We start from the raw sequence: 15385 nt of genomic DNA, 5'->3' as shown, positions 1-15385 counted from the left end.
GGGTCAAGATCGTTGTTTCGCACGTATGCATCTGTCATGTTTTGTTTTCGCGCGCACAGCAAGCGCCCAGCAAATATAACGAGGAATTTGATAGGCGTAGCCGATAACAATCACGTGCATTCAAAAACAAAGGGAAAGGAATGTGTCTCTCTCGTGAGCAGCCGTTAGTGGGGAGGAGCGTTGCGTGACGACCCTAATAACGGCTGCGAAGGAGACTACATCTCTTGCGGAATCAATTCAATTTTCGCGTGAACGTACTTACCTTAGATCAATTTATGCTTTCTGTTTCAGTCTAGAGCCGCTCTATGCATTCTTTTCAAGTTTAAGTCGATTTTACTCGAATTTCTTTCATAAATTTGCCTGAAGGCCGTAAGTAGCTGTAAGTAGATATTGAAATCCAGGTGTTTACCCATTCTAAGAGCTTTCGGTTTTGAAAACGAGTGGTCCTGCGAATGAAAAGTCTTCCTGCTAGTGAGTAATTTCAGGACTGATAGCGAAAGCCAAGAGATGATCACAACTTGTAAGGCCCTTTGCCCGAGCAGGCACACGATTCAGTCAACCAGATATGCGCCCTTTATTCTCGTTCATGGGATTCAGAAGTTAATCCCAATTGAAGCTCAACATCGAATGTTACGCGATTGTTTAGCGATTCATCGAAAATTAACAGGACCAAAAGTCACTCTGATGCATCGATGAGCCTTCCCAACAATAAACGAAGGATTTCTAAGTTTTCCTTTCAGCACGCGCAGATTACTTGAGCTTTCGTCCTATGCGCGCGTGCAATCATAAAACTATAGGGAGCCACCTCAAGTCTATGCTGCTGCCGCACGGGTAGCTATGGGTGGGATCTGCACGCGTAAACCGCGTTGTCAGTGGTCGGCAGGAAAACTACTCAGATACCGTAAATCGTTTCTACTTCATAAAGCACTGCTATGTTAGTCTACTTTGACAATATCTCAGTGCGTTGGTGGAGATTTCAATTTCAATTTGAAGCAACGTTCCTTTTAAGACACTCCTGATGAAAATGATACAGAGTTTTCAGTGTTAATTTAAAGAACAGTTCCTGTTAGTTCGTTCCTTTTGATGAAAATTCCACGGGCTTCGTTTTAACAAGGCGCAACATGAACTGACGAAGGCGAATGGACATTTCACAACGCTTCGCTTCACAAACGATACCTTCCCCTATTGTACAGTGGTTCAAATCAAGCTACGTAGAGTAACATTCACCTGACTATTGATTGAGAAAAAATATACTACTGAGCCTTAGTATTGAACTGAACCTCGGGCAGTAGGGTGGTGGTGGTGGTGGTGGGGGGCGGGTTGCTACTTTCGGGATTTATTAGCGACCACAATTTTTTGACGTTACTTTCCGGGGGTGGTTACTTTCAGAAGGTTACGGTACAGATGTCGAGCAGTTGCTAAGGGATTGCTGAGGGCGATATTTGGAGGAAGGCTATTTTAAGGCGTTTTGCAGTGCTGTAAATGGTGAATTTTATAAGGGAAAGTTTGCTTTGAAAAAATATGATTTCGCGTACGTAACTAGTGCCAGTCCCAAACCGCGCGTTACGATTTTAAATTCCTAAAACTTGGAAGAAAAGAGGAAGAGTTCCGATTTTTCTTATGAATCAGAAATAACTTAGCCTTCTTTATGATCACACGTAAAAAAGGAAAGCTACTGTAGAAAGTCTGTTGATACGGGTGTTTATTACTTCATAACTTTTATGATAATGCGAGTTTCATAAAAACCATACGTAGCATTAAGCACGTGGACGTTCTTAATCTATTGACAATGGTTTAAAGTTTGGGAATTAGATGCCTCTTAAGTTTTAGAGGTTTTTTTCTATTGTGGTCACGTGACTGGTCAAATATACTCTTGAGGGATTCTTCAATGGAACAAACCTGTGCAAAAAAGCTTATCCTTAGAAGGTCTGGTTTTCAAAATACGATGGTTAGAAACCTTCCTTAGCAACAAATTCATGGCCAATTGGTAGTTAAGAAGGACCCCGCTTAACTACCTGTTCTGCAGGCTAAGCCAGAAGAGATGTTTCAAAGGATTGTCGAAAGCAGTACGTCTCAACCTCGTTTTCAGGGTGAGTTCTCTTTATCCTCATTCCGGGTTAAAAATCAACTTCTCCAAACTGGTAATATAAATAGCTGTTGTTTTGTAAGTTCTCGTTCCTCATTTCTCAATTTTAATTTCAAATGATATTTTAATTTAGAGACAAATTTTCTAATATATATTTTGATACGAATATTTGCAAAATAAAAATTGCTTTCATACGTGTGCTGACTGATTCGAAAGAGCAGCGTGAATGAAGCCATTACTTCACAGTTTAGGTCCTGGGGGGTACTCTCTGTAACGGCCTATACGCTACCGGGAGGCTCCGCTCGGGGGATTTCACAAGTTGAGGTATATGAAAGGGTAGGGAAATCTGTTATTTAGATATTACTTGAACGGGAACTGAATAAATGAAACCTGTCTATCGGTTAACATTTCTTCAATTCTGGAAATGCTAGATGTTCTCTACTGTTCATTAACTTCATTCCAAAGGTCTAGAAAAGGGATGTAGGGTTTTCAAGTAGGTACGTGAAAATGGGTACCTTTTTTTCAATAAAAGATATACGAAAGGGGTACCTTTTCTGGTATAAGGTATTCAAAAGGGTAAGAGGTTGGACCTCGGGGCGGAGCTTCCTCGTACAGAACTTTGAATAGAACCCCCCGAATTAGGTAAAGTCAGAGTTAAGGGATCATCCTGTACCTGACATCAGTTTCATACGTTCCCCGACTTTCTCACGCTTGAAACTAGCTGCAAGTTTTTAAAGGAGCTCAGTCACGGTATTTTGAGTTATTTTGGCCACATAAAAAATTACCTTTAAATGGTAGGGAGAGCATCTAGCATTTCCAGAATTGACGAAATGTTAACCAAAAGCAAGTTTCATTTATTCAGTTCCCGTTCAAGTAACATCTAAATAACAGATTTCCCTACCCTTATTAACAGTTAAATAAGATATAAAAACACCAAAGAGATAATAATAAACCATAAAGGAACAAGCCAAGGATGCAGAAGATTAACACGGATTACAAACTACGAATTTAAAAAATTGAGGCTACACTTTTCAATATGCGCAAACCGTGACGTAGCCCCTTTAAGGTTTGGTTGAACTGACTTTTATATATTTCTTTCAAACGGCTCAGAGACAAACTGATTCTTCAGGCAGCTGTAAGTACTCACACAACGATAGGTTGTTCATAATTATTCAATTGTTCATGTAATTAAACGTAAAATTAAACCCAAACGGAGGGTTTGTATTTGACAATTGACTAGTACCATTTCAAAATCTCATGCACATTTAACGGAGAAATGGAAAGGAACCAGGGTAGGTTGTGTAGCACAGAGCATACTGTAGATGTCAGCCAGATAACTTATTGATACGCACATCTGTATGCACGTTACATTTAGTTCATTTTTGATCTCAGTTAAAGTGTGACTTCAACTACACGTGTAAATCGTTATCTTCTAGTTTTCAATTGGTTTACAATTTATTCCTAGTAAATCATTAACTGCAACACATAAAACAATTCAAGTGAGCTCCTCTTATACCACTCTTCTTTCAACAATTGATTAATTGACCTATTGATTGCCTGAGTGATCGGCATGAATGATTGAGATTTATAGATTGCTTGTTTGAGTGACTGATTGATTCAGTGATTGATTTATGGACTGATATTTTGACTGACTGATTGTATGATTGATTGTATGATTGTTTCAGTAATTGATTCATTGTATGATTGATTGATTGAAAGTGATTGTTTGAGTGATCGATTGATTGATTGTTTGAGTGATTGATTGATTGTGATTGAATGATTGTATGATCGCTTGATTGATTGTTTGAGTGATTGATTGTTTGAGTGACTGATTGACTGTTTGAGTGATTGTTTCAGTGATTGATTGATTGATTGACTGTTTGAGCGATTGTTTCATTGATTGATTGTTTGAATGATTGTTTCAGTGATTGATTGATCGATTGACTCTTTGAGCGATTGATTGATTGCCTCAGTGATTGATTGATTGTTTGAGTGATTGATTGACTGTTAGATTGATTGATTGTTTGAGTGATTGACTGATTGTTTGACTGATTGATTGATTGTTTGAGTGATTAATTGACTGTTTGAGTGATTGATTGATTGATTGTTTGAGTGATTGATTGACTGTTTGAGATGGATTGAGTGATTGAGTGATTGACTGTTTGAGTGATTGATTGTTTCAGTGATTGATTGACTGTTTGAGTGATTGATTGATTGATTGTTTGAGTGATCGATTGACTGTTTGAGTGATTGATTGACTGTTTGAGAGATGGATTGTTTGAGTGATTGATTGATTGACTGTGTGAGTGATTGACTGTTTCAGTGATTGATTGATTAAATGATTTTCTGAGTGAGTGATTGATTGATTGATTGTTTCTGTGATTGATTGATTGATTGATTTTTTGAGTGATTTAGCGAACAATTGATTGATTGACTGATTGATCAATTGTATAAGTGATTTCATGAGTAATTAATTGATTGCTCAATGATTGATTGATTGGTTGAGTGAGTGAGTCAGTGAGTCAGTGAGTCAGTGAGTCAGTGAGTCAGTGAGTCAGTGAGTCAGTGAGTCAGTGAGTCAGTGAGTGCTTGCTTGCTTGATTGATAATAAACTAACATCCCATTCAGGTGGGTGTAATAATCAGTTAATGGTACACCAGTTAAAGATTAGGTGCCAGCATTACAAGCCTATAGACTCAAGAAAAGCCTAAAGCTGCACCACACAATCATGCAGTACTACCAAACACAGACAAACTTCTCCCTTGTTTCCATTGTATGATACCTGCTACATTATTTATTGTAAATCCAGAATCTTATGTGATAACATGTATGCTACTACACAAAACTTCTGGTAAGTTATAGGTTTATGATTTCAATTCAGTCAGTGGTAATAATTGCATTTTTTTAACAACTCAGGACCAACACTGGTGGCAGCACAATTGTGCTTAAGCCCTATATCACCAAACAATTTAGAAATAATATTCATAATAGTGCTACAAATAGTAATATTAAGAAAGGTAGAATCTTGGGTTTTGGGAACAGGTTTTTAGAGCATTCTTTTAGGAGCAAAATCTAACACCAGGATCACCACATACACTTCAAAATGGGGATGTGGGTGACTATTTTCAGGGAACATGGGTATATGGTGCTTTATTTATTTAGTTATATTGTTTTTTTTTTTCTTGGTAGTGGTGGTGGTGGTGGAAGGGGGGGGGGGGTATTTTCAGGGAACAGGGGTACATTACCAAGGACCAAGGAGAACAGATGCTTAATTGTACTTTTCAAGAGCATGGGAATGTCCAAGGGGGACCATTTTCAAGAAAAACTTATTTGATCTCCATGGACCAGTGGTGTTCAATTTGACAAAAGACTATTGAACCTAATAGAAGGGGCATTTTACCATAAAACAGTCATAAAAAAGAAGCTTCACTAAGTTAAGCTGTTTATGGCAATACTTTCTTTAGCCACTCCTTCACATCGTTCATCTCCTGAAATTTGAGCAAAAAAATCAGTCACTCATTTTCCACAACTCGCTTTTTGCTGTGAGCTGTTTTGTGGCAAGAGGCAAGAGGCAAGATGGAGGGAGGGTGATGGGGGCAGAGAGAGAAACAGAATATTTTGGGTGCCATTTCCGCATGTGAATTACATACTGGATTATTCTACAAGTACGACTCAAGAATGTAGTCAAAAGTTGGACCACAAAACACATGTCATTAATTGGACGAATTTCTTTGGTAATTAAACACGTAGCTGATAAAGGCAAAATTTGTCTTCGTTTTCTGATCTGATGTAGGGGGCCCTGTGGGAGAATATCACACATGATTGTATCTTCTGGCCTTGCCATCTGTACAAAACTCAACCTAGCAAGCCAGCTCTCAGGCTGAACTTACCAGTGGACTGGATGAGTGACCTAATCCTTGATATGTTTTAAACTCGAGATTTGAACAAAATGATGATAAAACATCGGCTGTCATCTGCCCAAGCGTAAAATTTACAACTGGATCAATATCCCCTGCAAATTACAAAATCATCACATAGTTACTATTAGAAAATACATGTAGCCCAAAGAAAATACCATGGGTGCTGATTGGTTAAAGTTGTATTTCTATTAAACAGTTAGATTATGAGCTTGAGATTTCTGTCACATCATAGTTGACGAGGGCGAAGCCCGAGTCAACTATCACACATAGAAATTGTGAGTGAATAATCTAACATTATTGTTTTAGTACAAATCTACTAGTCGTTCAAAAATTTAATTTTAATTGTCTTCAAAGACACTTCGAAAATGCAAAGAAGTGGCCCCTTGCAAATGCTGCTACACTACTCACTATCTACAACAGAATAGATAGTGAGTAGCATAGCCAATCGAGAGCAGCATTGTGATAGAACGCTAGTAGATTTATACTAAAACTCAATAAAAACGCAGAGAGGTTGTCATAATCATGTTGTTCATTATTTTCTTTGGGCTGTTTTCTGAAAAGGATGGAAAACATTTTCATCATGTTTCTTGAGAGTTAAGGAAACACTCATGAAAGTTTGGGAGAACTCAAAAAAGCTGTGGAAACACTCGCATAATATTCGTTTGACTCACCATGACACTGTAGTATTTTCGTGTCTTTGTTTCCTTTGATGGCCTGAAATTAAGTAATGATCACCCATTTCAGCAAGTTTGAACCTAGAAGTTACTTTATAAGAGTGTGATAATAATGCAGTTTAAGCAAATGACTGACTGGTCTTGGACAATGAATTTTAATTAGAATGTGTTTGGTCTTCCCAGGTCTTTTGCAGTCCTTTAGTGATTTAGTATGTTGCACTGAAATTCATTGGCAGAAGTTTTCAGGTTTGTGGATGACACTCTTGCTTGTGTCATTCAATGGAAGTTACTGGACTGTTAATGTACTGTACTTTCATGTGGTACCCTAGATATAAAATACAATCAGAGTCTGGATGAAACCTTGGTGTGCAATATTCTACTGAGTAGCACTTTTACTGTACAAGGTTGCCACAAACATCACTTTTCCCTGACTTTTCCCTGATTAAAATCAAATTTCCCTGAACAAATATACACAAAATGTCAGATCTAATAGCAGCTTCTGGCATCAACTTAGAGCCGTCCTTTCCACACGTTTATTAAGACTGATAAGTTTGCAACAAGTTTTCGCTCTTCATTAAGAAAAAATATCGCTACGATCGGCGTGCCCTGAATGTTTCCTCCAGTCTTCAATTGTAATTAAAACAGCCATGTTAAATTATTTACAATGTCAATTTTTCCTGACTCAAAATAAAATTCCCTGACTTTTCCCTGACCTTGAAGATTTTTTACCCTGACTATTTCTTGAACTTTGGCAACCCTGTTTACTGCAGGGGTTCTCTTTTCTCCTTTTCGTTTTTGCATCATTCAGTAAAACACTCACACAAAGAAAAATGGTTGAAATGAAGTTTAGCACCTTACCTCTGGAAAAGACTTGTGAAGAGGCAACCATGAACTCAGTGCTAAGATTCCAGCTAGAGGTTTCTCCATGGTCAGAGCAGTATATAATGCAAGAGCACCTCCTTGTGAAAAACCACCTAGTGAGGCCAGAGGGCAATGTGTTAACAGTGATGCCATTAATAATATTTCCCACAAAGACTGTGTTTGACGATATTTTCAAATACCAAGAAGAGCGTAGCACAGTGTTTTTGACGAACTCCAAGGTGTTCTGGTGATGTGATCAAACACTGTCTGAAGTGATTGATGTATCTTTTCAATTGAAACCACATTCTAAAATCGTAAAAATCTATGCTTATTTACATGTAGGCCAGATATCCAAACACTATCCATGGTTATGATTTCCTCTGTTTACACTGTAAACTCGACAAATCATTAGTGAGTTTGAGAAGAACATTTAACAAATGACTTTCCCATGTGCTCTTTTTCAAAGTTCCACGCAAATGGGCATGTTATATCTCCTTCATTCCTTGTGGAACACAAGTCCAACAACATGTTACTGGTATGTAATAGTATGGTGTTTTAAAATGAACTGAGCCTTACTAAAACTCCAGGGTAACATATATGTTGTAGGTCAAAATAAAATTCAGGTTAAAATGAAATTCCTTTGTCCTCTAACCCTAATTATTAGAGTTAGAAGACAAAGGAAATTGGGAATCAAACTAGGTTAAAATCATTTTGACTTGAATTTCGTTTTGACCTACAACATAGACACTCCTGTATGTTAGATACCTAAAACAATTTGATCTGATGGTATCCCAGTTTTAATCTCATCTTCAATTATTGATCGTACTGAAAAGGAATAGTGAAAACAAAATAATACTGTAAACGAAAAAAGATACAGAACTTTCTGTATCAGTCATTCAATACATTGTGTATTTACTTCTCTTTTTGCCTGGTTGAAAAAAAATGTACAGTACCTTTAGTATAAATTCAACGTTGTCTATTGTGAATTCTTGAATTTGATTACCAGTAGTTCCATGGGCCCAGATAGAGTTGTCTCAGATTAAGCCTTAGTTACACTGTACCTGGATTTGTTTGTGTTGTATTCTTGGGCAAGAAATTATAACATTTTTATCATTTACAGTGGATTTTCACTGATAAGGCAAAATGCATTTCTATGCAGGGCAGGAAAAAAAATTGAAATCCAGTTGCCTAATGGGCCAGTGCATTTCAGTGGTCAGTTGCGTGACATTTCAGTGGTCAGATGCATGACAAAATTGACAATTTATACTGTTAGTAACGTGTATGGATGGTTTACGTGTACAAAAAAGTGAAATGTGCCTCAACTAAATTCCACATGCACATTGCATTGGACACTCACTGTTTGCAGCAGCATCCTTGATTCCTGTTTCATCTTGTTCCCCTTGGAATGTAAGGGATTTTATATCAAACCTGAAACAAGATAATAAATAAACAAGGTCACTGTTTAAAAAAAAGCCCAATCTGAAGATTACATGATTGTATATAGATACATTCTTTGTCAACTGATCACTCAGTGGTGTTGATAAAGTATCAATAAAATAAACCTCTGATTTTGGGAATGTCCTTCATTAACTAAAATGTTTAGTGTCAAACCAGATTACGTGTCCTCTTTTTACAAATACAGAACTTTATCTGTTTGTAAGGCCCAGTTCAAATGTCACGATATAGTAGTACTATTGTCATGTTGAACTAAATTATTGATCAATTAAGTTTGATGCCAGTACAACTCTAGCTCATGGTTTGAATCAACATCAGGCCAAAGTTGGGTAGCACAACAAATTGAATGCACCACCTGAATTTAGCCTACTATTGATTCAAACATCAAGCTACACTTGTGCAGAAGTAAATTACATGTGCATGTATGTGTGACCTCATTATTGAGCTTTTTCACTGATCAGAATACACTGCCAATGGAAAAAATACATGTAACTAAAGCTTAGAGACAAGCATCACTGAATTATGAATTAAAACTGTTTTAAAAAAAAAAACATCTAACTATTGGTAGTGCCTCTCTCCAGCAAGATGCATATATAATGTCTATGGGTTAACTGGACAAAAAGCTGGAAGGAAACTGTAGTTGACAACAAATTGTTACACCTCAAACATGGTAATTAGCAATATAAAGAAATTACTGTATAGGCTGTTAACAGCCACTGGAGCCAAAAGGCTAAAAAAGCTTGAGTTAAGGCCAGTCTACATGTACATCCATGTACATATTGACTTACCATGACGGCATTCTGAAACCACCATTTAATGTCACAGGACTGACAGGTCTAGAAAATATTGAAAAGAATTAGTCAAACATGTTACTGCATTTATTAAATCCATTTTGAAATCACTGGCTATCCTTGCAATCTGATTGGCTCTCGATGGTGCGATTTATTCACGAATCGCACTATTTTTTGCTCTAAATCGCATCTTTTTCTCAGCCATTGAGAATGGGACAGTAAAACAAAACAACAAATCAGAATTCAATATTAGTTTAAAGTAAACAATAAAATTTCAGGAAAATGAAAGGCAAAAAGCCATTGTGTGGAGAATTTAACAACTAGTATTGCCAAAACTCTGTTGTTATTGTGTTTTTTTTTCCAAAAAACTTGACGAATGTAATGAATTACAGTTTCTAAATGACGATTATCAGCTCCTTCAGGCTGAACACCAACTTTAATGGAAGTTTCCAACTTTCAGTGTCCATTTTGACGAATATTTTGGCGATTTTTCTTCAACATCTGCTCAAAATCCGTATGATACTGAGTCCAGTAAAACATAAACAAACGAAAACCACACAACAACAAATTCAGGGCCATCTCAAGAAGGTAGATGTTTCCAGGTTTCTGGTAGTTTCAAACGAAGCAACAAAAGAGCTCAACTCTGTCGCTGTGAATAAACATAGTCAAAATACGCCCCGCTCCACAAAACAGTGAATGAATGAACGTCTTACGAAGCTGGTGTTAGTCCCGCCATCTTGGAAATATCTTGAAACAAATGGCGCTGCAAGAACTTGACAAGGTCCTGAGTATTGAGTCCTTCGTCGAGGTCACAAAAAGAAACGGAGATGATAACGACCTGGACTCCCTTAAAATCATGCCATTAAACGGTATGAAAGAAAAAAAATGTACCATCCACTGGGCATCGTGCACTCGAGGGAGTTTCACAACTCAAAAGAAATCCATCGCAGAATTACGCAGGATGCACCTTCAAATTCCTTCTCCAAAGACAATGAAAAGTCTCAGCCTCAACCACAGAAGAAAGAAAGACCTTCCATCATTGATTCAACCGACGAGAATTGAACTTTTATACCTGAAGCAGACTATTTTCGTTCTGACTTCAAAACCGCTTGTTTCTTTGTCATGCTCAGATGAGTTTTCATCACATGACATCATTTTGCATACTAAATAAGACGTAAAGGCGTTTCCGGTTCCGCTTTTTTTTTAACAAACCGGCTACTGGAACAATACACCAAAAGTCTAAAAATTAAGGCGATAAAATTGTGCGATTTCAAAATGGATCTTATAAAGTGGCAATTGAACTTCATGTCGTGCAATTTTGATCTGAAATCATACTTGTGATTTCAAATCGAACTCGCGCTGCGCGCTCGTTCGATTTTGAAATCACGCGTATGATTTCAGACCAAATTGCACTCCACTCAGTTCAATTACCATTATGAATATTATATGTAACTGACTAGGGAAAAACCTTAACACTGCATGTAATGTAGCAACTACAGTATCATGGATGATTTTTTTTTAATTACAGTAACATCACTTTAAGGTACAAGTACCATAACTAACTTCAACTGGTCTGTTTTAGGAATAAATTGCTCAGATTCAATCATCTCTACTCACATACATGTAAAAGATATAAAGAGACTCTTAAATGCCTTTTCCATTGACATGTTCATTTACAGTACAATTTCAGTTGTCATACAATAATCCCACGTACATACAATTAGGTCTTCACCTTAATTCCTACAACACAACTTCCTCGCCCCAAACCAGTGGACTATTTAAGGACATTCACGTGAAAATGTTCTACTTGATAGAATTTCTTCAAACTTCTAATGCGTACAGATAAGGAATTACTTGTTTCAGAAATGAAAATAAATTGGGGGTCACGGACTAGTCTGATTTTGAAAAATTGGCACGCAAATTAGCATGGTTTCCAGGGTTTTTAGCTTAAAATATCAAAGAAGAAACAATGGAGGCAAACTATCCTAGTAATATTTTGCATAAGTAAATCTGTTGCGTTAATAATTCCAACATTTTCACAAACTTAACCCTTCAAGAGGCATTTGAAACTGCCACACAGATAAATGAAGAGCTAAAAAGAATGTAATTCGATGGTGCATTTTGCAAAAATTCAAACTTCTAATTGATGGAATTTCTTCATTTTTTCGCTAAACATAGCAAATCAGTAGAGAAAATGATCCATCAAAAGGAAAATAGGGGTCAACCAATGTCAAGGATAGTTAAATCCAGGCAAAGCTATAGCAATGGCTATCTGCCCTGTCACTGCTTATTTTATTACTTAGCACGCACTTGATGCATGACATGGCATGAGAATTTGCGTGCGCAGTAAGGATGCCCAGAAACAATTAGCGTGAATGTCCTTAAGCAATAGACTGCTCTTTATATGGGTTTACAAGTTCAATAAACGCATAGAAAGAGCGGTCTCCTGTTATTATAAAATAGCTAGATGGAAAAAAGTTTGCAAAAAGAGGAATCTTCATTGAACTTTTGTGATCAAGTTATTTATTCTCTGCCAATTCATAAGATGACATGGCAAACCAATCACAGTGGCTGAATGAAAGCACAGACTCTGCTCCACACACACAGATCAAGAAAGTGACAAAGACTTTTAGTGCAATAACAGTTTTAACAAAGGGAAGGAAAAGGCTATGGGTGAAAGGCAGAAAAAGTTTTAATTAACACCATCAGAAAACCCTCTGATCAAAATGTTTATACGCTTTTAAAAGTAGAAGTGACTGTGAAAGTGATGTGATTTGATTAAAGAGAGGTCAAAGAAAATACATGTACATTGAACATGATTATTTTCTACTTACGCATTAGGGCAAATGGATTTCACATGGGGCATTTTGATCTCCTCAAAACTTGCACTCCAGCCATGTCTAACAGGGAAATGAACGTAGTTCCAAAATATATATTTAAACCTATCCTTTCAAAGTTGCTCATCCAAAGTGATGGCTAAATTTCATGTTAAAGAAAGAAGACATTTTTCGTGGGGAAAACATGTTTTGAATGGTATCCATCACTAGCTTATGAACTTTTTCAACAGGGGTTTCATTCATGTTTTCAACAGGCGGGCAACTGGTTTTCACAGGTGGGTAGAAGTATTTGTCAAAATGAACTGAACTTCTAAATAATAGTAAGAAAAACTTCCTCTAGATGGTCAAACCAGGCGGGCAAAATCATCCTTACAAATGGTCAGTATACCAATTTCGATATATTAAAATTCAGCCTAAAACAATAGACCAGTATGAGGCTCTGAGGAATAACTACAGAGTTTGGGGGGTTTATTTCCCAGAGCCTCATGCTGAGGTCTATTGTGTTAGGCTGAATTGTAATATATCGAAATTGCTCTATTTGCCCAGTGCCTGGCACTTGTTTCAGGTGCAAAGTACAGTATACATAAAGTTTATTGTGTTTACTCTTATTCAGATCCATGGAGTTATGACAGCTACTAGGAATGTAAACATGTTTTCCAAATTACAAAAATGTGGCCATCTTTCTTTAATTACTTAACGTTAAACTACAGTTTGCTATGTTTCATGAGATGCAAATCATCCACAACAGAATGGAGACTTCAGAAACCTCCATCTCAGCCATGTTGAAAATTGTCTTAGCAAGCACATAAATGTTGTTCCTGTTTGTCAAACACAGAGTGCATGGAGAAAATCATGAAATTTCTTACCCTGTGTCTCCAAGACCATGAAGAAATATCAACTAGAATAAGAAAAAAATAAATAAACAGAGCCCAAATGAGTATCTTGCTCTTTAAAAATTTACATAAATAGGTTCTCTGTCTGTTCAGATTTTATTATTTTCCCAATTCAAGGCTGTAGTCTAAGAAAAATTAGGAGGAGCCCAAAGGTTCTTAACAAAGAAATCCTGAAGAAGTCAGTTTTTCTAGTCACCCAAAGACAAAAGCTAGTCGCCTGTGGCACACGGGTGCTTCTAGTAACTAGAGCACAGCCCTGCATTTGGAAGACAAGGAGTACATGGATGCTTAATATCTGCCGGAAGCAGAAGACACGACACTTACCATTAGTGATTTGAGTTTCCAGTTGTTACATATTGATAAGAGAAGGCAACTGGAGTAATAAGCAAATGGTAAAGGAAATTTCTGCCAGAGGAATACCTCTGCTAAAATCTCCAGAGTTTTTTTCATGGTGCCTTTGCATTTTTCATTCTCACCCCGCATTATAGATTGCAAGTGAAGGCCTCCCAATAGTTTTGGGGACAACAACAAGCTTTATTTCTCCTTGGTCTAACAGAAATATTTTACAAAGTTACATAATAACAGAGGTAGATGCCTGGCTACCTAAAATAAGGGAACAAGCGAACACGATCATCTATTTCAAGAGAGCGAGAGAAGAGTTTTGGACTAATTTTCAGGGAACAAAAGATATTTCAATTATTTAAAGGACCTTTGATTCATGAAACCGTTTCAGAAACAATCAAAAAAGGGAAACAATGGAGAAAATGCAAAAGACCTCAGGGATTGACAGTTAGGAGGCCCTCGGAAACCCATACATCATGCTTACTGTACCAACATAAAAACATTAAGTACAATGTAAATCAACTTAATTAAGTGAAAAAAGCTTTATGGTCAGGTCTACCTTTATGATAAAATATTCATATAAAGCCTAAAATTATGTGAACTGATATAATTAGTTGACAATTCACATTCATCACAGAAGCTTATAAATCTTCAGCACAGCTGTTTCATTTTGTCTCAATTTTAATTTTCTGGAGGAACCTGCCAACATTTTGAAAATAATTATATTCATTGTCTTTTCTCTATTTTGACCTGATAAATTCATTTAAGTTATGCCAGTGCTCGTATAATTGATTATAAAACTTGTTCACACCTATTCAAAAGCAATCTGAATCATCCTGAAGTCAAAGCAAGATATTGGATATACACAGCTGGCGAAGGAGGGGCGATAAATTGTTTTTGGTCAACATACATTTGTACATGGAAAGTGTAGTTGATTTTTTCCATTTGGCTATGCCTGGCTTTTACACTTGAATTAAAATATTATTTTATCGCATAGATTTTCAAATTTGAGGATTTGTAGCTCCGGCAGAAGTTTTTTAAACCAACAGACCTTATTAAAAAGCGACGTTGCCTCGATGTTCTTGCGTGAGCTAGTAAATTTTTCATCACTTGGGATATAAAATCACACTTTCAATTCCGGCCGATATAATTTGACGACTTTCAACGCTTATAAAAGCCATAACATGCTGGTAGAAAAATTAAGCAAAACCGTAAAAATGTTCATAAGATCTTATAATGAGCTCCTAAACAGTTTTCATAAGCATCCCTACAAGTAGGCATTAATTTTGCACATCAGGCTTGTAGAGACACATTTGACTTTATATCACTCACCGACGCCGTATGTTTAGCTGTAGCTTTGACAACAACCGACATCTCATTGCCTCCAACACCAGATAACAAGAGGAAGCCGTACACAAGAACGAAGAAGGAAAAAATGCTAAATTTGCATGTAAACATTCACGTTGAAGAAAACCGCCACGAACAGAACGAAAACACGGCTGCGCCGGTGTGAATCACGTTTGACG

The 15385-nt window shown here is 36.9% G+C and overlaps 3 protein-coding genes across 3 annotated transcripts in view; all 3 read right to left on the bottom strand.

Moving 5' to 3' along the window:
• The window catches only part of LOC149097614 (uncharacterized), a 2378-nt gene extending 2147 nt beyond the window's left edge, over positions 1-231 (bottom strand). The window contains exon 1 of the mRNA XM_089279034.1: positions 1-231. This exon is cut by the window's left edge and continues 403 nt beyond it. The gene's annotated coding sequence lies outside the window, so the exon portion shown is untranslated.
• LOC110067646 (uncharacterized) overlaps positions 1-4729 on the bottom strand; it is a 12417-nt gene extending 7688 nt beyond the window's left edge. The window contains exon 1 of the mRNA XM_020774998.2: positions 263-4729. The gene's annotated coding sequence lies outside the window, so the exon portion shown is untranslated. The remainder of the gene's footprint in view (positions 1-262) is intronic.
• A 119-nt stretch (positions 4730-4848) lies between these two features.
• LOC110067596 (acyl-protein thioesterase 1-like) lies at positions 4849-15385 on the bottom strand. Its single transcript, XM_020774941.2, has 10 exons — positions 15192-15385; positions 13491-13522; positions 12622-12687; positions 9785-9832; positions 8899-8969; positions 8307-8366; positions 7539-7654; positions 6678-6720; positions 5977-6098; positions 4849-5574 (listed from the first exon to the last, which is right to left on the bottom strand). The coding sequence occupies exons 1-10, from the start codon at positions 15315-15317 to the stop codon at positions 5530-5532; spliced, it is 729 nt and encodes a 242-aa protein (XP_020630600.2). The 5' UTR covers positions 15318-15385; the 3' UTR covers positions 4849-5529.

The sequence above is a fragment of the Orbicella faveolata genome, unplaced genomic scaffold, assembly GCF_042242905.1.
Source record: "Orbicella faveolata isolate gen_17 unplaced genomic scaffold, um_ofav_v1 contig_47, whole genome shotgun sequence".
In the NCBI taxonomy this organism is placed as follows: domain Eukaryota; kingdom Metazoa; phylum Cnidaria; class Anthozoa; order Scleractinia; family Merulinidae; genus Orbicella; species Orbicella faveolata.
Note: the sequence above shows the minus strand (reverse complement) of the source record. Positions and strands in the feature narration are given on the sequence as shown.

Coding starts and splice junctions, on each gene's coding strand:
- LOC110067596 (XM_020774941.2), bottom strand. CDS start 15,317: ATGTTTACATGCAAATTTAGCATTTTTTCCTTCTTCGTTCTTGTGTAC. Junction 13,523..15,191: donor CAGCTAAACATACGGCGTCG/GTGAGTGATATA, acceptor TTCTTATTCTAG/TTGATATTTCTTCATGGTCT. Junction 8,970..9,784: donor GGTTTCAGAATGCCGTCATG/GTAAGTCAATAT, acceptor ATCTTGTTTCAG/GTTTGATATAAAATCCCTTA.